General features: G+C 29.2%; 1 protein-coding gene across 1 annotated transcript; it reads right to left on the reverse strand.

Moving 5' to 3' along the window:
* Positions 1-284: 284 nt before the first annotated feature.
* Positions 285-22,724, reverse strand: LOC132917392 (hemocytin-like). Its single transcript, XM_060978111.1, has 51 exons — positions 22,370-22,724; positions 20,775-20,822; positions 20,659-20,711; positions 18,765-18,837; positions 18,574-18,701; positions 18,328-18,493; positions 18,027-18,250; positions 17,354-17,551; positions 16,979-17,251; positions 16,775-16,923; positions 16,278-16,698; positions 15,954-16,194; positions 15,413-15,896; positions 14,795-15,197; positions 13,300-13,694; positions 12,831-13,009; positions 12,562-12,742; positions 10,983-11,104; positions 10,790-10,910; positions 10,580-10,723; positions 10,146-10,395; positions 9,928-10,047; positions 9,654-9,813; positions 9,276-9,591; positions 9,005-9,185; positions 8,870-8,935; positions 8,549-8,790; positions 8,055-8,473; positions 7,672-7,966; positions 7,414-7,609; positions 7,172-7,329; positions 6,941-7,099; positions 6,450-6,875; positions 5,492-6,374; positions 5,288-5,415; positions 5,082-5,207; positions 4,551-4,759; positions 4,177-4,382; positions 3,919-4,107; positions 3,717-3,847; positions 3,528-3,650; positions 3,162-3,465; positions 2,798-3,091; positions 2,364-2,732; positions 2,183-2,296; positions 1,878-2,090; positions 1,673-1,776; positions 1,293-1,607; positions 1,037-1,186; positions 686-962; positions 285-584 (listed from the first exon to the last, which is right to left on the reverse strand). The coding sequence occupies exons 1-51, from the start codon at positions 22,534-22,536 to the stop codon at positions 403-405; spliced, it is 11,475 nt and encodes a 3,824-aa protein (XP_060834094.1). The 5' UTR covers positions 22,537-22,724; the 3' UTR covers positions 285-402.
* Between the last annotated feature and the right edge of the window lie 926 nt (positions 22,725-23,650).

Here is a 23,650-nt window from a genome sequence, read left to right on the forward strand (position 1 = left end):
TAAATATTGCTGACAAAATGATGATGCGCCATCAACATTTTACTCTTAATTAAAACTGTCTTAGTGTCCTTAATGTATAAGATAAGAAAAAGTCAACAATTTCTTTGTATCAAGTTTAATGAAACCTAATTTATACGATGTGTAATGTAGTGTACAATGTACCTACACTATATTATATTAAAAGGAATGCGACAGATTAATTAATTTAGCTTATTTAAATTAATACATTGTAATATTATAATTATGATAGTATTATAAATACAACCGTAAAAAATGTACAAAAATAAAAAATAAATGTCTTGTTTAATTATTTAGACATTAAAATAAATAAATGGCTTAAGTATTCGGTTAGGTACAAGCTCTAATATTTTTTCATTTCGTTGTTACGATTCAAGTATCGTTTTAAAGTTTTCTTGATTTTTTTATCGAAAAGCTCTCGCCGCCGCACGCCGTACAAGAACATGCCGACGGTACTGAGACAGGCTTGTTATACTGATAGCCATCCTTGCACTGCAATACCACGGACAATTTATCGTAACGGATTGGCTGACAACATTGACATTTCGAATCGTGTCTTATTGTTTCTGAAAATATAAAATACGATCGTTTCCGTGTTAATATTTCACCACGCTTATGACACTGAACAGTCATGGAATCAAATTCGGTTGACCATCGAGACCCTCACTTTTATTGAAGTACGTGTACGAATCGCAAAGACCCCGACACTCCGTGAATCCAACTATGCCTTCGGTATTCATGCACGTGTCATGGAATGGATTGTCTTCTGTTACCAGACCGACTGTTTGATTGATGGGTAAGCTCTCTGGAGCACAAAGGCTATGGCTCTCTTTTTCAATAGTCCCTGTGGTGTTGCACTGTTCGCAACATCCGTCGTAATAGATTCTGTTTTCCGGACAGTCGCCGATATTCGGGCACGCGTGGTACGCCGGTATGATATTAAACTGAAAATTGTATTTAATTTACGATATTATAATAAGTTTCGAATTCTTTTTTATATGATAAACTGAACGCTTACCTCGTTGAATTCAGACTTTGAACAAAAGAACGACGTACAATTGTCATACGACCATGTGTCATTATCTGAATAGGTCTTATTTTGCATCACACAAAACTGCTGTATGCACGTTCCACAACAACTGTTTGTTGAAGGTGTATACGTCCAACCCTAGACAATTCGCACATTAATCAGTTACATTAATTAATAAAATAATTCAATTATAATACGCATTATTTATCATTTATTTTTCTAACAGTCATAGAAGTTAATTTACCAGTGGACACTCGGTGTTGCAACTTTTTACGGATTCGGTGATAAACGCTTCGCCATTGTTATCTAGTTTACAGCTCATAGATACGCAGGGATCAAATGAAGACCATTCGCTTCCGACATTATAAACCGTCCCATTAAAAATACACGACTCTTTCTTGTAACTTGGGCAACACTGACCATATTTCGTGTGTGATACTATCACGTAGTCGGAGCTTATTAACGGAGCAGCGCATTCAATTTTGTTACAAGTTCCTCGCGTAGACGTCATATCGCAGTAACACGATCGGCAGGGACCGTCTTCCCAAGTATCGTCCAACTTGAAAACAAATTATTATAAATGTAATGTCTTTTACATTATTTTATATTAACAGAAAAATGTACCTGTTTTAAAACTACGGTTCTCTCGTTTTCAGAGCGTTTACGTTCTCCGCCATCCGTCGAGGCGATCCACTCGTATTCGTAAATACATGTATTATTCGGCAATTCTAATTACAAAAAAAGCATTTAATAGAGTTTAGAAAATTATTTATTATTATATTCCTAATTAATATTAATATAATATCAAGAATACAATAAATTCGCTTACCACACTTAAATTGTGGACAACAACTGTGATTATCAATAATAGATTGCTCGTAATACATAGGACATGGTTTTGGTGTAGGACAAGTTTCTGGCGCACAGATAGCTTGGAATGAAGGACAACACCCTTGATTATTCATAACATTAACCATACCGGGTAAAAGTTCCACATCTTTGTCAGGTAAACCCGAATAACATTCATCCTTAGGTTTGCATTCTAATAACGATTTGCATAATATACATTAATATAAATTAATGGCGATAAAAATAATACAATTATTACAGTCTATACTCGTACATAGTACATACCACAAATAAATCTCTTACAACCATTTGGAGTCAATTCCATTTTGACTACTTGATCTACTGCGCATACAGGCATCGCAATATCCGTACAGTTCTGAACGACATTTTCTTCTTGTACTAAACATAAACTCGTCTCGTTAAAAATAAAACTAAACGTTTATATAAGATTATCGATTTTACTTACCACATTTATATTGTACACAACATTCGTCTGAGTTATCTTCATCCTTTACTGATTTAAAACCAGTTTGACAAATTGTAAACGATGATTGAGTGCATTGTTTTTTTTCACAGTGTACAGTTTTGGAACTTTTTGAACACGTGCACGTAGTGCATTTGTCAGCTAACCACGTATCTCCAACAAAATGATTTTCATTGTCACAAGGTTCACAGCGATTTTCGTTTATACATATGCTATTATTAAAGACTTGACCAGTTGGACATGTACACATTTCTGTAGGCAGATTCTTACACAATGTTTCCCCGGACCTTAAAGCTTTATAGTTATCACAGGTTTCTTCACATCCAGACGAACAAGCCTTATAGAATAATCCTAATAAAATTCTCAATTAGACACCATAAATACATTAACTCTAATACCTAGGCCTTTTAAGTTACCTTTTGGACAAGAATAAGGGCATAGATTTGGAGATCTCCAGTCTAAACAAACGCCAAACGATTGGCATTCGCGAACGTAAGCTTCTAACGAATGACAAAATGATCCTTCGTGACCTTGACATAAAATGGAATGACATTTTTTCAAGTATATTTTAACATCGACAATAGCATGGCATTGGCCAAATAACTTAGAATCCATTAACTTAAGACATGGATCTACATCTGGATTAGGAATAGTACACGTTTCTTCTTTTTCTTTTACTTCAGTTATGATGGCTTCACACTGTTCAAATTCTAAATAAAAAATTAAAAAATCGCAATTTATTAGTTTAATTTTATATGATTAATTAATGAACTTAATTACTCGTTCCATTTTCCTTCCAGCTCGTTACGAACTCATCAGCGTTTATCGGAATATTTCCATCTGGAGCTGCCATATCATCTGTAGAATCTCCATTACAGCTACCACACAGACCTTCAGTTTTATCGTAGTATAAATGTGAAGGCATTTTTATTGAAAAACCTTGATTCATAGTCATAAATATAACTTCTAATTCAAGAATTGGAATACTAGCTGTCACAGATTTTCCAGGAGATTCTGTTATTGATAGCCATTTATTTGTAAATGGTATTTTACTGGCTTCATTCCCATCAACAATTGCTAATATCTATACTTGTTAAAAATATTTTTTTTAATTGTATACATTGACGTAATTAATTACAAAAATACCTTGGAAGCGTCCGCATTATAATATAGGTGCAATTCGTGAGCGGCATGGATGATAGTTAGATTTTGAACACAAACTCCATTTGAAAACAATGGATTAGAGCATTTTCCAGTAGTCTCTACAATCTAAAATATAAAATGTATATAAATCAAATAAAATTAATAAATTATTAAGTTTAAAAAAAAACATACTGTAAACCCAGGTTTTAATGAATCATTTTCTTTTGTAGTTTTTACTAAAACATGGGAACAATTTTGTTCGTGAGTAAAGTCAACCTTATCAAATGTTGTATAATGACTGGTACCCGATCCTTCACATACACCTAAAAAAATATTAAAAATTAATATATATAATTTATCAAATTGTATTCAATTTAGATATTTGTATAGTTACAATTTCTGCACTTAGATGGTTTTATACAAGACCCTAATTCTTTAATAAAACCTTCTGGACAATAACATCCCGGGAAACAAAAGCCAGGTAATTTTGGACATGGATCACTTTGAAGTAATGAATCACAAGTAGGCTCACACACTCTGTTGAAACATTCTTTGTACACCAGAGGAGCAGGACAATTTACAGCTAGAAACAATAATATAATAAGCTTAGTATAATATTTCTATAATTTAATAATTATGTATTTATAATTACGGCAATCGTGTAGTATACGCCAGTCAGAAAGTTCAACAGATGAATTTGTTACATAGCATTGAGTAACTAATCCTGAAATTGCTTTGCATCTACATTCGGAAAATTCATTTACCGTGTTTTCAGAACATGTGCAAATGCTTTCTACACATTTCATCACAAAATCTTCAATATGCTCATTTTCACCACACTGATTCAATGGTTCCGATCTAAAATAAATGATTGTGTTAATATATATTTTTTCTTTTATTTAATAATTTATTATACTATATTCATTGCATTTATATTATTCATTAACTAAGGATATACCAAACATATTTTGGCCAACTTATATCTTCTTATTAATATATTATAATTCGAATTAAATTATAATTTACCTAAATACATTACAAGCCTCGAGAGCCGCTTTTTGTATATGCAGTGGACATATTTTAGCTTCACATTGTACATTAGAATCAGCCCAAGAGTTTCCAAATTCTGGTGTAGTTGTAGCAATAACTCCATCACGCTTAAGCTTATCGTTTGCAGGGTTATTATCGAAAAATCCACAAAGACCGTCAACTCTTCCAGTATAATATGCATTCGCCTATAGAAAATATTTAATTATAAAAAATTCAAAATCAATATAATTAATAATGAATTGATATTGTGAAAAATATAAAATTATAATAAATATAAATAAAAGTAAGTGTAACATATAAAATATATTTGAATTAAAAAACACACCACAAGTTTAAACCTTCTGTATAGAAAAAAAATAGAATTTTTAATTAATTAAGTAGGTATACTCTAATATATTTAAATGTTATTTATTTTCTTTAACTCTGTAATATGAAAAATGTCAAAAAGCATCTGGTTCACTTCTTCACTTCATATTGATTATTAATCTACTGTACATATTTTAATACCTTTATTTTAACTTGTCCATTAACTTGCCAAATAATGTTAAAACCTAATGTACTGGCAAATATAATATAATCAGTTTGAACTTGTTTGACGGCGAATTGCGTAGCTTGACTTCCTATAACTTGAAGCTAAAATTATAAAAAAAAATAGTTTAGCTTATATTTTACAATACCTATACACTTTATCTACATATGAAATTAGATTTTACCTGATTAACAGTATAAGAATATCCATCATAAGTAGTTGTCATATTTGGGAAAAATTCAATAGTGTGATTCAAATGATCTATCCACAAAGATATTTGACAAGCACCAATGTATGGACAACGGCGGATTTCTACAACATAATTTAAATTATTACGATGAAAATTAATAATGCATAATAAACACATTATAAAAATATTTATAATTACGTTTTATCATCCATTTTTTATGCACTCGATCTCTGACAACAATATGATCACAAATTTCATATTTGTATGTAACTCCGTCGAAGGTTTTAAATACTCTGCCATCGATTTCACATTCACTTTCATCCAATGTATTCGAAACACATGTATAAACTGGGCAAATGTCGTTGTCATTTGGCGTTATTTGTAAGAAATATCCCTCTTGGCATGTAATTGAAGGTGTATTACACTTGAATTGTTCTACTTGTGCTTCACAAATCCATTGTTTACATATTGGTTGTTGATTATCGTTTTTCACACCTCCACTCTTAACACCAAAACTAATACCTCCTTTACGCCGAATAGTTGTTCCTTTAGTACTAAATAGTGGGTCTTGATGGTTTCTTTTCACTGATGCTGCTAAATTAGTCATAGGATTAAACGGTGATGGCCATGGATCGTCTTCAATAATTTCTGGACTTCTTGTTTTTCGAGCAAATTTGATTGAATTGGTTTTCACTGGTAATGAGTTTAAAATTTTTGCTATTTGTCCTTCTGGACATTTTATTTCAGGACATGGACCTTGCCCTCTTTTTTTTGGTGGAACAATTATTGGAATAGTTGTTTTAATTTCTTCTGTAACGGTTGGAGCTATAGTTGTTGTTGTTGTTGTTATTATTTCAGCTGGCGTGGTAGATTTTGTTGTTATTATTTTAGTTGGGGTGGTAGTAGTTGTTGTTGTAGTAGTTGTTAAGCAGTTAATTTCATCGTCAGGGCAATCTTGAATCCCGTTGCACCAAAGAGATTCTTCGAGACATACATTAGACGTCGGACATAATTTTGTGCCATTTGTACATGGTTTACATTCGCATTTGCAACTGGATGTTGCAGTATTGGAAACCTCACCCTAAACATACAATAAGTTAAGCCAGTCAAGGTACGAGATTAACTAAATTTAAATAATTGATGTAAGAGAACTTACTGGAGGACAAGGACCACACACTTTTGGTGCACAGTCAGGCAATCCACCAAGAGTACATGTGCACTGTTGACAGTTTTCTAAATCGTACACTGTACCGACTTGGTATGTCATAATTCCTAGAACACATGGACATTCGGAACGTAGTCCACAATTCTCGCCATTCCACCACGTTTCCGATTGACAAGTGCAGTCATTATTTGTTAAGCCGGGACAAATATTACAGTTCGTGAGATGAATAGCAGGTTTTATTGTTGTCTGAATAATTGTTTCTTCGGTGGCGTACGCTTCGAAGCATCCAAGAATTTCCAATCTCAATGCCGGCATATTGTACCATTTTTCCGGGTGAAGTCTGATATAACGAGTTCTTATTGGAGTTTTGAAAAATACCGTATTTGGACTGTTCCCGTCAAAATTAGCTGAATAAATCTAAAAACAAAAATAAAAAGTTCATCGTAATATTAAATAAAGTTAACGCTAAATTTCATTAAGACCTGTTCAACTGAGTTAGAATCCAATATTTTATTCCAATTTATTAAATCATTGCTATACACGATTTTGTATGCTTCAATCCACGCTTCACCTGTTTCGCTTTTTGATGAAATACCTTTAGTTATAATACCAGTTATAATTCTAGGTTCCGTAAAATCTACCTGTATAATTATATAGTTAACATTTAATTAATTTATGTTTTAATTAATTAGCCAAATTTATATCGAATTTACTTGAATCCATTGATTGGTTGAAGCTGTAAATGGTACCCATGCTGATTCACTCTTGAGTGACACATTGATAGCATTGAAATTTTCAAAAGTAGACGATGAAACCGATATCATATTGTTTAATAAGCCAGATTCGATTCCCATTGGATCGGAACAAATAGCTTTAAAAATTAATTATAAATAAATCAACTCAACATATTAGTCAGTGATGGCTGATAGTTTAAATAAATTTAAAATGTAATTACATTTGTTGGATGGCTTTATAGTTGATTGAATTTCATAACCAAGTGTAGTAGACGTAACTGGACATCCTAATAATGCAACTCGCATTGAAATATTATTGCGCCAAGTCATAGGTATAATTCGAACGTATTTTGCCTCAATAGGAGTAAAAAATATTTGTTTTTCTACTATATTATGCGAATAAGGACCTCGGAACACCTAAATTACGCAATATATATTATAAATATGATTAATATTTTATGAATAAAATTAAAAATTACTTCGGGTTGTCCATGATATGAAACGTGACTATAACTTATACCATCCAAGCTGTATGCTACATTGTAACTTGTTACGTATTCATCGGTTAGAGGACTACCAGATATCTCTACCCCATAAATCGTTTCCGGGTACCCTAAATAAATTTGTAAATATTCGTTTTCGGTTGGCTTAGACGGTTTCCAATAACCATTTGCTTGCGAATATAACTGGGCGTACTGAGGTGCAGTAGTTTCGTCAAACCATGAACTAGCATCGAATGACAGTGGCTCTAAAGTGGCAGTTATCGGTTTGATTCTATAAAATCATATTGCGTTATATTGAATTAATTCTTTATATAAATTAGTAGTATTATAATACAGTTTAAAATTAAATAAATATTTACCCATGTGAATCACAAATAACTATTGGAGGAGACACTGTAGAAGGTATAAAAATAATTTCTGTGGTTGTTGTTTTGTTATTTTTTACAGTGGATGATTCTTTTATCGGTAATGTAGTGGACTCAATCAAATAAGGACTAGTAGTACTAGTTTCAGGCCATTTAATTGTGCTTGTATACTCTGTTGTCGTTGTAGGCTTTTCAGTGGTATACTCATGCGAAACCGAAGTAGAATCATTATTAGTTGTTTTCGTGTATGACTTGGTGATTTCTTCAAGTACAGTAGTTTCATAATATTCTTGAGTTGTGAGCTCAATAGGTTCAGTAGATGGTTTATTTTGACAAGAAGAATCGTCACAGATATAAGCGTTGTTTATACATTGGCATACAGTGCACCGATCTTCTTTGAAAACGCCACCGGGCTTGAAATAAAATGTATCATTTTATTTACTGATTTTTACAATCATATTTTATTTTTAAATAAGAGATTATCTAACCTTCACTTGAGTACCATTTCTAGAAAAGCAAGTGCAGTCACCTTTAGACACGCACGTGTTATTGTCCCTCCACATGGACCCAACGGGACATGCTGTGTACTGTTCACTTTCTTTAACACAACCTCCAATACATGTTTGTGGATATACACACATATTTGTGTGTTTGAGTTGATTTTCAAATGAGTGGCACACTTGGTTACACATTACCTTGCAACCTTGCCATCTAAATCCGTCCAAACAAACTAAAAAGTGATAATAATTTTTAAAATAAACATTGGCCAATATTTTAAAAAAAGTTTAAAATAAATTTAACTATCTAACCTGTTTGAGTTTTATTGATTGTTCGATCCTCGTCAACAATAAGACCAAGATTTTCTTCTTCAGTGCCTTTAAATATAAAATAATTAAATACCTAACCATGTTTTAGATTTTACTAAAGTGAATATTTATATTTACTTGATTCCTTATTACATTTACAATGTACACGAATCTCATAGTCATTACATTTACCATCACACACAAGTCCTTTTTTTATGCCACAGTCGACATTATTATTGGTATTTTTAATGCCTTTTATCACCTTCGACGGTCTGCATTGGATATTATCCATTTTATCATGCACACACATTCCCAGTGTCTATAATATAATATTGTAATTTATAAATTATTAACGAAACTAGTACATTTAGCAATCTCATATTTTCATTATTTATTATTATGTTCTTACATTATTTTTTAAGCCCACTTTGCCATCGTGTTCTATAGAAATCAGATCTTCAAATGTGGGCATATATTCAAATTTAGTTAAACTTTTGCTTTTTAATTGATTCACTTTTATCCAAGCGCTCCAACCTTCAGTACATAATACTTCGATTGTTTTATTAATATTTTGGTCTGATATTGGTTTACTGGTTGTAGTAGTTGTAGTAGTTGAAGTGGTAGTAGTGGTAGTTATATCGGGGAATTTAGTGGTTGTTGTGATTATTGTGGCTGGGGTAGAACAGGGTTGACCTTTACATATTTTCTTATTTCTTGAACAAAAGCTAAAATTAAAACAAAGAATGATTTATTTTCCATTAACAGAAATATATTTTTATAAACATACCATGAGTGACAGTCATCTTCAAAAACAATGTCACCTTCGTTAAATAAACGGTCAGAGCCTTCAATTTTACAAGGAATTTTGCATTTGTTTTTAGAAACACATACATCAGATGTAGAATTAAGATAAACTTGACCAAATGGACAATGATCTTTAGCACAACCTAAATATTGAGATTTTAGAATTATATAATTTATTATATTTATTATAATTTATTATATAAAATATATAATCAAATTAATAAAATATTCATAGGTAAACTGATCAAAATATTTACCTTCAATGCAAAATTTGTCATCACATAATTCTGATGTTTGAGAAACATAGTCGTCACACGATTTTTTAGAACATCGTGGTATGCAAGAATCATAAGATGTACCATTTTCACATTGAATTGCTATACACAATATTATAATTTAGTATTTCTCTTAGAACTATTATATACCTATATATCGTATAAAGTATAAAGTATATCAATTATATTATTATATTTACGGCATAAGTCTTGAGATCTCCATTTTATATAAACACCACGAATACTACATTCTTGAGCGTATGCTTCTATTGCTGTACACAAACACTCACAATCGCCTCCCTGGTCACAAGCACAAGTGTCAAAAATACACCTTTCTATATAATTGTCTATAGAAACGTGTGAGTGACAAGGCTTGAATATAGAAGATTTAAGAACACTGCATTGATGAATTGCCCATTGTCTACGATGTGGATGTAACACACAAGCATCCTAAAAAGTTAAATAAATATTACAGTTAGAAATGTATTAATTACATACATTACAAGTAAATAAAAATATTATTAATTATAAATGAAAACTACAAAATCCATATTATAGTCTAAAACTGTGCGTATGTATTATCTTATGGAAAAGTTTGTTAAGTTGCGATTAAAACGTTTTGAAAAACACTCACTCGTATTTCAGACGGTTGAGTACAGTGAGGCTGTAGCTTCCATGAATCCCCAAACAATAATGCTGATACTTCAGGTATACCCCCATAAGGTGTTTGGAAATCATCCATTTGATTGTCATTATAATTTCCACATAACCCTTTAACCTAAAAAAAAAATATTCTTATTTCAATATTATAGTGAATAAACTTCTTTTATTGTGTTTATCTTACGTTAGTTTTCCATTTTTGGTCGAGTTGCAAATTAATTTTTGTACCTTTGTCCCAATATATTTGTATTCCCAAATCAGGAACTTCGACAACCACAAAATGTCCAACTTCTTTGACAATTATTCTAAAATATAAGATATATATTATAGATTAGATGAAATATTATTATTTATAATTATTTCAATTTACTTGTTACCTTTTAGTATTGGAAAGAGTTTGTTTATTTTTCAATTGTATAGATTCAACCTCATCGCCACTTCCAACCGTTAAAGTTATGGATTTTATACATGTTGCTCCTGTTGAACCACAAGGTACAACCTAAAAATATATTTTATTATAAACTACTAAAAAAAAAAAAAATGGTACTCATATAATGAAATAAAAACAAAACTAATAATAATAAGTTATATTTTATACACCATTATATTAAGTGTATTTTTAATTCTAAGTAAAACATGTAGATTTAAGAAAATAATAATATACAAATTTAATATTATAATTGTGTGTACAGTATATTTTTGATGTCAGAGGAACAACGGGGTCAATAGTGTTGGCAATTCCATCAAATATGTACCGTTCCCTTTTCCGATATAACAATGTATATACACATAAATATAATACATTTATTATATTTTATTTTTTTTAATTTTACAACAATATTTATTTTAGATTCAAAAAATACTTTATTTTTTTATTAACAATATTATACTGTATTAAGTTAACTTTTGATTTCGGAACGCGTAAAAAGTTCTTAATAATAATTATAATTATTCTGGCAGTATAAAAATAAAATTTTATTTATTGTAATAAATTATTATATTAATATTTTATGGTATACTGTGTTTATACCAATATACAAAATTCTATTTTTAATATTTTATTGAATTTTAAATCAATTTATTATATAATGGCTTTTAAACAAACATTATTGTAAAATTATAAAATATAATACATATTGTATTAATGTTATCGAAATGCTTTTGATGAAATCGATCAATATCTCATTTAGTGGAAACGGAAACAAACTATACTTTTGTTGGACTTAGAAAGGTACCTACACTTTTTGTGAAAATATGACATTGTATTGCCCAAGTTTTTAGTCGTTATATGAATATTCATGAGAAAGAGATAAATTCCCATCACGACAGTAGTGTAGTTAAAAATAGTTATTTTTTAAATTAATATAACAAAACATTTTATCATAAAACTGATTCTATACTATTAGTTTCTAAAAACAAATCATATTTATTATATTTTTATTTTAATTTCACAAATATTTAGATCATAATATTATTTCGTCAAAAATAAAGTAAATTATGAATATATAAATAAATAATATGTATATTATATCATAATACATTATACCAATTGGTATAAGCACCTAAAGCTATTGAAGATATTAGAAAGTTTGACCTAGAGATCACCGTACTGGTGAAGAATAAGATAATATTTTATTTTTTCAATTATAATAATCAACCAAATACATTAAAGTTACTAGGATATAATATCATGTATTATTATTTTATGTATGTCTAAAAATAAAAGCGGTTTACAAATAATAAATAAAAAATATTTTGAACTACTGATTTTAAACAGAGACCTATATTCATATTTTTTTAAACTTAGTACTGGAATCAAAATCTTTAAATGAAATAATTTATTATAACTGACTTAATTGAAACTTAAAAAATGTACTTATAATACTACAAGTAAAAATGTAATGTAACTGTAGGTATAATAGGTACTAGAAAAAAAAAAACAAAAATACAACTCACTTCTATGGATGTCACAAAAGATTCATAACTAGTAAATGTTCCTTTAGATAAAATATATTCACATGCACCTTGAAAGTCAAAATATCGAGAATCGAATGTTTGAAAATGTGAATCTCCCCAGACCGAACAAATTCCTGGACATTCGTTATTCGTACACTCCCATTTTCCCAAATTGCATTCGCTGTCAAATATTAATTATATTAATTAATAATATTTAACATTAAAAAATACATTTCTAATTTTATTTTTTAATTTGCCAATGAACATACCATGTATTGCAACCTTGATAAAATGTATCATTGTTATTATAACTTTTACCACCGTGATGACATGGACATTCGTTTGGTAATACACATTCTTTTGTAAACGAATCAAGAACATACGGTTTTTTACAAACGCATCCTGAATAACATATGGCTGGTGTTGATTGTGGAGGATCATGCATATTCTGTTACAGTCAAATATAAACAAGTTATTTAACTAGTTACGTCTTTTTTTATCCTTTTTTGTTAAGCAACTTTCAATTATTCAATATTTACCTAACGTTAATTTATTTAATAATAAATTAGTTATAATACTCGTATAAGTTAAATAAACAAGTTTTGTATAATAAGAAAGTTTCATTTAAATAAATCTATATACCATTTAACTTAATTTACTTTGAAGATTCATTAAATAAAACGACTCATAAATAACCTTGGGAAAGTGACTTATAATTAAATTATTGTAAAATCTTACACGGCAAGTTATTGGTTCTGAAGGTTCGCATTCAGTAAATATCAAATGTTTTCGTCGACTGCACGAACTTTCCGATGTATCTTTCCACTGTGCTATTTCATTTTTTTCAGCAGAACGACATTCCCATGCTGCACTTATGCACGTACAAAACTGTGGCCCTTTGCCAGTAGTTTCGATTCTTTTTTGACCAGATTTAAATGTTTGACCATTGTAATAACACGGGCATTTTGCAACGGGTATGCATTCACCGTAATCTGATAAGGTCAACCCCTTAGGACAATAACAGCCTTCAACGCAGTTGGACTTGCAAGTATTGATAGTGGAAATATCTTTACACGTTCGCTGGCAAGAATTACCACATGTATCATAATTTTGACCGGCTGGACATTGTACACCTTAAAATTTAGAATGATTAATTATTATTATTATTATATGATTATTAAAAACAATGTATTTGAGAGTACTCTATACGATGTGTGAAGTGATTGCGAATAATTTAGGCCATAATTCATATTATGTTCTGTACATAATACACATGTATAGAAAATTATTTTATATTATTTTTGAAAAAAGTTTATTACATTTAACAATGACTAAACAAACATTCTCCACAGGTAACTTTCACCTAAAATTATGCAATATTTATCATTTTTTAATATTATTCTCCAATGTTTAAATCATTAGAATTATTTATAAATTATTTTTAACTTTTTAAGTATACTTTAATAAATATACTCTCCACACACACCTTCAATTTCATTGATTAGTATAAAAATGCATTCGGTTTCAAAAATAAATGCATTTTATCCATTGTATAATTAATTAACATATTATTATGAAAAATGTTTCAAAATAATACCTACATAAAAATTGAAAACAAGATGAAAATTCACGTAAATCGAAAAAAATACACTAAAAACTTTTTTTATTTAAACTGTACTTTTCATGAAGTACGTTTATAGAATACATACTTAGCTATAAGACACAATGCTAAAAAGTTTCTAATACAAGTTCAAGCTCTATCAATTGGATTTCGTAATACTTCCTTTTAAAATTAACTATCGATGTAATAATTATGTATTTGCCTAGTGTTTTTATTTTGACATTTTATAAATTATACCTATATTATTCATATTATCGTTAATATATTTCATTTATTCATTAAATAATAAATATATAAATTTATGTATACTATTAATAACTTTTATCAACGCAATGAGATTAAAAAAAAAAAGGCTTATTAAATAATTTTCATTTTTGATACTAATTTACATGTATTTAAAAATTACATACTTAATTTTGTATTTTAATTTTTTTTTTTTTTTATTTCAAACAAGTTTAAACGCATCAATCAATTATTAGACTAGAATTATTACTATACCTACAAAATATACATTAAAAATTGATCTTCCCTATGAACAATTTTCTTCAGATAAATTCGCCGCAATATTAATATAATATGATGGATATAAAATATAAATTAATAGATACATACCACATTCTCTCACACCTCTTCTCCAATCTATGATCGTATTTTGGTGTGAACATTCAAGAGCATAAGAAGCTAATATTTGACAATAGCAACGTGAAAATTGACCAGGATGACAAGAACAAACATCGTAAAGACAATCATCGTAATAAGGAATTGGATCTACTTGAGTGTGACAATCTGAGAATAACTTTCCTGTGATATTGCTACAATAGCTTTCAGCTAAATGTTTATACTGTATATTTTCATCGCATGGATGAGCAGTTTTTATTACAGTTTCTAATTTGTTATTTGCACAACTCTCTTTTGTCTTCCACTTATTTGCAAAAGAAACAACATTTGTCTCGATGTCCCCTTCGGGAGTAAACATATCATCTTTCTGGTTACCGTTATATGTACCACATAAGCCCTGTGATTAAAAAAAAAAAAACCATAGTTGGTTAATATATAGAGTCATTGTTTAGAACTTTTTATTATACATGTATGGTCTATAAATTAAATATTTACAATAAAAATGTATGAAGTGGTATTTAATATTTTGATGAGTTTATATAGATATTTTTTAATATAGAACCTTATCAAAATTTAGCATCGTTTCATATTATTTATCTGCAAAATGTGTACCTTAGTTTTTCCTTCGAGTTCTGGATCAGCATAAATATATGCACGAGTATCTCCATCCCACCATACTTCAATGCCATTTGTAATTATAATTTGAAGGAAAAATGTTGACTGTTCTCTAATGTAAGCTCTACCTTGTACATTTATCGGTAATTTTTCTACAATCTCACCGTTAACGAAAACTATTTTTTCTTGGCCCAATTTAATAGTTGTGCTATTTCCGATTCGTATAGTAAGTGTTTTAGTGCAAGTTGCTTTTCCCGAAAAATTTGGTACTTCAAAACCATGTTCCAACGACATTGTACCGTCACACGGGATATTTTCTGCTTCAATCGAAAACTCGGGCAAAACGACGAGATAATATGAACAGGATCCCATGAAATTGAATTTCAGGCCGTCAAATGTTTTATAATGTGGATCTCCAATCGCATAACATTCTCCTCGGCATTTGGCACTGGTGCAACTCCACTCTCCGCCAATGCAAGTACTTAAAAATTAATTTAGTTAAGTAATACGACAATTGAAACTAAACGTACCAACTCACCATTTGTTGCAATCTTTAGTAATTTCTTCCCCGGGTAGGTATATTTTATTTCTTAACTTACATGGACACTTTTCTTTTACTATGCATATACCATCGTTTAGAACAGTTCCAAATGGACAAACGCATCCTTCCTCACAGTATGAGTTGACATTTTTTGTCTTTACTTCAGCTGCAATAGTGCATGTTTCTTGTACAACTGGCAAACACTGTGAATATACTTTTCCACTAGAACATCGGTAAGCTAAAGAAATTATAAACAGTATCGTAGTATTAATAAATAATAACTAAAATGTATTATTAGTTCGACTATTAGTAATTACTAACGACATATGTTATCATCTCTCCATGAAATCGTCGTTTCTTTTCCAAAACATTCCTCTGCAAAGATGACAATACTACTACATCCGCAATCAGTTCCATTTATCAGATGACATTGAATATAGTCCATTTTACATGCTTCGATATATGCTTTAACATTAATATTTTTACTAGCACAAACGTTAAACCTATCATTTTTAATAGTAAAACAAAATTGTGTAGCTTTTTGCATAATTTCATAAGAAACATTTATGGTTTCTGTAATAGGTGATTCACATATTTCGTTCAGCCCATTCACTAGCCACTTGTTCGCAAAACTTGTCACACTATTATATGACAAATCGTTTGCCGATGTACCGTCCATTTTTCCACAAAGACCATCAGTCGAATTCCATAACTCAACACCGGCGTCTATGATTAAAGCACCCTGAAATAAATGAAAACAAGTTATATTATAATATTATATAAATTATAGTTCACAAAATTAAATTGGTTAAACTTACATTAGATTTCCAGGTTATTTTTAAATTAGCAGTGCGTAAATTAATGAATACTGTTTGACCACTAATAATTTCAACACTTATATCTGATAACTCATTAGGTACGGCAAGTAGTTTACCATTATTTATCAACGAAACGACGTTATTGTCAGCTAAAATAAAAATGAATTGTTTATCGATACTATTATATTAAATATATTATCTTACCATTTTTTTTTATTTGATACAGATTATCAACAATATAAACATTGATATAACTAATGATTCCCTGATCAAAACGTGCTTGAATATGAAATAAGTTGGTTTTAATATCGCTAATTAGTGTATAGGTGCAATCACTTTGGAAACTATATATCTTTCCATCAAACGTCTTATAGTTTCCAAAACCCCAACGACTACAACTCCCCGGTCGACTTTTATGCGTATTAATTACTTCAACTTCGGTTTTAATAACATTTATTAATTTAGAAGGTTTCCCATCTGTATTAAAAATAAACACACACAACATAAATTATTATTAAATATGTTTTGAAATATAATAACGTTAACTTTCCAATTTCTATCGTACAGAAATTAACTTACCAAATAAACACTGAGGTATATGTTTTGGTTCATATTCTCCAGTTTTATACAGACAAGTATATTCGACTTCAGTTGTTTTAAATGGTTGAAGAACAGATCCTTGAGGGCATGAGAGTGTGCATACGTTTTTCTCCATATCATCAGAACATTTATAATTTCCATTGAAATTTAATTTTGTTACATCACACGAACTTTCCGCTATAAATAAATACACGTAGGTACAAATATACGAACACTGAACAGTAATTATTTATTATGCTGAATTTTAAATAAATCCAGCATATTATATGCAAAGTAATAACAATATATTATTTTGCTAAAGTAAGGTAACATATTATTTTTACAAATTGCTACCGTAAGTGCCATTGCAGTTATTTCACTTTTTGGAACATAGTAAAGAGCCATTAAGAAAGGGGCTGCAACATTCTTAGACGTGGTGAATCGTAATTATATAATAAATATTATTTAAGTTATATTAAATATCATATAATATTAAAAATATCTTACTCACGTAAAATATTTAAAAAAAAATGTATTTTAAACTTTCGTTTAAAAAAAATGTATGGGTACTGTGATATACATAAAAATATTTTATACATTTTATTATATTACAAAAATGTATTTATTATTTTTGTATTATTATTATATTCACTAAAAATACGAAAAAACTTACGGTATTGACATGTAGGGCCTCTAAAGTCAGTCGGACATTGACACTTCTGATATCCAATACAATTACCACCGTTTAAACAAGGTGGATCGCACACTGGTTTACAGTCTGGAACTGTCGACCATTCGACTTTCCCGGGTATCCAAGAGCCATTTTTACAAAATACGTTTGTCACACTAGATGAATCTGGGAACTGGTATCCATCAATACAGTTAATTGTACACGCACTGTATTGACGAACATTTTTAAAATTAGTTTCTAACTATACTCGTAAGCAGCTAAAATTTCTTAGCATTATCCTTACTCTGAATTGCATTTCTTTCTTGAATTCATTGGTGTGTTGGGATAACCGTGGCAGTACTTATGAACGATTAAATTTTGACACGTTGGGCCATCGTAATTTTTCGGACAACTGCACTTGTTGGGTTTCTCACAAGTACCTCCATTTTCACAATATGGATTACAAACAGCTAAGCAAGTACACAACCCATTTAATTTTATTTTCTTATAAGCAATATTCCAATCATATGAAAAGCAATAGTTAACTTACGGAGACATATTGGCATAGCGAAAGAATTTGATCCTTTGACTTTGTATCTGTTACCATCGCACACAAACGAAATTTTTGAAACGCCATTGAGAAATTTATAACCTTCTACACAAGTAGCCTGGCAAATTCTTATTAAATATATTACAATTAGTTGGTACGGTTATGCAATTAAATTACTATCTAAAACTTACTTAGTTGTTGTAGAACATACGGAAATAGAGTTTTCAGGTGATTTAAAAGTTGCAATGCATGCTTCTTGATTTTCTATAATTCAGATATAAAATAACAATTATTCCAAAACTTAAGCTTAGATATATACTTTGATTATAGTCATAAATAGTATTTAATAATAAAATCAATAAACACTGTTACCAATAAACTCGATAAACCGATCTCGGTATTAAAAAAACAAAGTACACAATATGATAAAATAATGTAAGATAAACATTAAACATACAGACAAAAAAAATACTATCAGCTAACACTATATGTTAAATTATTTTTAAAAACCACGTTTGTTTAAGCAAAGAACCCTAATATCTAAAATATTTTTTTTTGATTTAGTTTCAACTAAATCAAAAGTCATACCGTTCCACAGGTAACTTAATATTATGTTATTATTACAACGGTTGTATGTAAAATAACTGTAATGTATATATTATAGTTTATATCATTGATTTTTTTCCAAATTAAATAGCATAATTATTATAATTATGATACACTATGATTAATTATTAATGTTTAAATTTAAAATGAAAAATCATGATAACATAATAAAAAATTATATAAAAATAAAAAAGAATAAGTAAATTGTCTTGAGAATGGCCGTTTGTCTCATTCTACTTTTTTGATTCACGATTTATAGGTTGTTTTTTAATCAAATTTAAAAACCTTAAAATAAACATTGAAAATTTAAACTAAAATTCACTACGTCCCATTATATTTTAAAAATCTTAACTGAAACCCGCATTGTATTATTTTTTTCTTGGTATGATTAATGTGTATACATAATCATACTAAGCAAAAATACGTACACAATTATATTGTTTAAATATTTATATAACTATGGTGTTATCTCTCTCATTTCTTAATGGAAAAATAAAATAAACATAGGTACTATTAAGATTCGCATTACGCGTAGGTCGCTACTTATTTATGAACTCGGAAATGTGTATCGCTACACATTCGCATTTTATTAAACCATCTTAAGCCTACAATTGTTGTTTTGAATTTGTGAACTAATTACCATTACTTACTAGTCCTCGCGACCCATCTTACCGTATGGCCCTATTACAATATTACATTATATACTTAAATGTTTAGAGATACGATTTTTAATTAAATTTTATCATATATCATATATTATATTTGAATTTTTAAATAAAAACAAAATCTATACGAAAAGGCAAAAAGCCATGAAACATCGTGTTTCAGTATTTTATTTGATTAAAACCTTTATCCTTGAATTAGTTATGTACCTATATTGCCTATATATAACGCCGTACTACAAAAAATATTTACAAAACAATAGGAAAATAAGACTCATCTTCCTTTGTTCATCACCACAGCACAACGTAGGAATAATAGTGCATAAAGTTACTAAACATAAAAAAAATAATAAGTCGTTAAGATGAGCTAAGCTCCCTGTAGTATTTAGAACATTTTTAAAATATTATAACTCCGCATAAATGAAATAGACAAAGACCATTTAACACAAATTATTAAGTGCATAATGAATAGAATAAAAAAAACATTAATCTCTTATAAAATAAATATTTTTAAATTTGATAATCAAAAAGTAGATGTTTTTATATCAGTCTTTAAATAATTTGTCTCAAATATTTTACAAAACCTTAAAAATAAAAATATCTGTAAAAACGTTTTATACAAAATAATAAAATAACCATATTACTCGTATTATATTCATATACATAATAAAAATAACCTGATTTCTATTCGTTTTACGTCAAATTCATTACTAGTAAAACTATCACAAGACTCGTTATTATAACTAAAATTGTATTTTTATAACTGTATATTATATCATTTATTTTCAATTAAAAACTATAATTTATAAGTACTGACCCTGTGTTTTGAGATTCGTGTTTTTCGTTGATTTAGTTCCGTAACTTGAAAATCTGAAATAAAAAATATTCTGTTTGAAATTCATATTTACTAAAAATAACCTAACCAGAACTTACCTCGACTGAAACTCAGAAGGGTTATTGGGGTCATCGTTGACAAACGAGCTAGTTAACATAAAAATAGATAAAAGAATAAAATAAATATGTGTGTGTTTTTAATAATCTATGAGTATTTTTCGTGTAATGATAATTAAGTAACCAGAAAATTAAAAATTAAATAAAATATGACAACATTTTATAAATTCATATACATATTTTAAAACAACTTTTCATGGATATACATATAATTAACCATAAATTATTTAGTTTTTGTTTTAAGTTGGATCAAGTCTTATTACTCAACGAATAACTCCTCGTTTTTACACTAGGCTGAATCTTACACATTTCAAATGTGTAATGTGTATCATAGATTGTTTTTAGTAATACGTTCAAATATAACTCTTCATCTAAAAATGAAAGAATATTTTATACAACACTAAACAATCTTATCAAAAATCATAAACTAAAATTTGAATGAAAACTTTCTGGCGTTAACGGTATTGTATCGACCGTGTATACATATTTAAATATATAATATGTGCATCTATGTATATATATTACATTTATGGTGTACCATATTATAATATTACTAAATACGTTTTATCGATTAACGAATTACTAATTAATAACATATTATGGATAATTTCATGCTATGCATTTTCCAAACCCCTTCATTACTATGATTTTAATAGCATTATATACATGTAGTTACAAGCACTGTCCGACATAATATCATTGCATCGTGTTTAGTAAACAATACAATATGTCAACAATGAATTTATAACTGTCTGTTATAGTCTATAATAGACTTTACGACCTGTTGTCCAAGTATTATAAATGTTTTATAAAATACCTCTTAGTAATGTATATGCATTTTATCATGATTATCAAAACCCAGAATGTTTATGGTTTAATCATGTTTAGCCTATTTTATTTTATGTCTTCTATAAATATCAAACAATTTTATTAAATAAAGCTATGTATGTTAGTAGACTAATTGAAAATAATCATATAAGTGTTTAATTTTGAATTATTAATTATTCACACATTTATAACTTTCATGAATAAAAAAATAATTTAAATGTAAAAGATTTTAAAATAAAAATAGCTAAACGCAATTTTATTATCGAAACAACAAATTATGATCATATATGTATTTATAATTAGGCACTTGTAGTATTTGTGTTGAAAAAATCACTGTATAATATGTAATATAGATGTCACAGAGTCTTATTTTGTATCGAATTAACCTTTTTCTGTATATACCAGAAATGTTTCAAAGCAGACTATAACAGCTTTAATTATCGACATAATTTATATCATTCGTTTATTGTCTATGACTCTTCTAAATAGAAGGAAAAGTGAATACATTCTATACTTAAAGAATATATCATTTGACTTGTATATTTTTCTATAAAAATATTTTGCAACCTATGAATTATTATTAGATTAATGGTCAGGAACTAATGCTAAAATTCTAACAACTCCATAAAAGTGCACGTTTACAATTGTTTTACGGCATGCCTACGATCAATCGTGAATAAACACGTTTTGAATGAGAAAAATATATTTTTTTTGAAAACAATAAAATATGGCATCCCTGATATACTCACGTCGAGTCGGCGGTGTCATCGATCGAGTCGTCCAACAAATCGGTAGTGTACTTAACGCGACTGCTGCTGCTATCATCACCTTGGGGCGATGACGCTCGGACGACCGTGGTTAGCAACAGGTAGCCGACGACCAGCTGCTGCAAGAGCTGTCCGAAGTTGACAGCCATCACACGTGATGTTAACTGCAGATACTTTGGGCAACGATCGTCTTGATGTCGATTTGCGTTATAATGATAGTGATTGATACTATAGTAATTGAATTAAATGTCGATGTCTGTTATAGAAAACAACGATACGTCTACATGGAGGCGAGAACGAAACGACAATGATCCGTAACTACGTTATCGGGGTGTAATATATACGTCATAAGACCATCAATTGTATGATATTGTAATATTATAATCGTGTCAATAGTATGCATATTATCATTTATATTTGTCCGTATCGACGGACGCATTTGTGGGGGAAAAAACCCGATGACACGCGGGAGTGGCGACCGTTTACATTGCGATGTTTCACATAATATTGTTATTGCATTCATTGATTGGTCAGTACATCCATTTTTTTTTTCGCTAAAAGATATTATCCGATACGCCGAACGTAGGAAAGTCCGTTTGCGTGGGTTTTTCGCGAACCAAAAGCGATAAAACTACTGCCAGTGCGTCGGCCGTGAACTAGTTAATAATTTTAAATAATACATATCATGTAAAATTATTGCGCCGTTTTTAGGAGCATCTCGACGGATATTCGACATCCGGAGACATGACGGCCACGATTAACGCGCAAAAACGTTAATAACTATAAACGATTACGTGGTACAAAGTACGGTGGCGATAACCGCATCCAACGAATACTACCTATGTAATGCGCACCTATATACGTATATTATCATGTTGTTTTAATACGAGATCACTTGTATTCAAATTAATGTCACACGTAATATTATTATTATTTTTGAAAAAACCTCACATGCAAATATTATAATTGAAAACGGTTTTGTTAAAGCTCCCAACCTTTTATATTCTATACGCCTCTCTTGTAAATTTTCAAAAACCTCTCGCCTCCCTTAAATTAGTGTTTAGAAGATCTTTATTTTTGTTTTGTTGATACAAAATAAGTACCTATATAATTTTATACAACTAATGCCATTTCATTTTAAAAATAAAATATAAATCAACTTAAAAATTAATAATATTATTTTTATATAAAATATTATAAGTATGATATATTATAAATTATACTTGGAGTCCATTATCCGTTATCAGAGGCCAACAGATATAG

The sequence above is a fragment of the Rhopalosiphum padi genome, chromosome 1, assembly GCF_020882245.1.
Source record: "Rhopalosiphum padi isolate XX-2018 chromosome 1, ASM2088224v1, whole genome shotgun sequence".
Classification (NCBI taxonomy): Eukaryota; Metazoa; Arthropoda; class Insecta; order Hemiptera; family Aphididae; genus Rhopalosiphum; species Rhopalosiphum padi.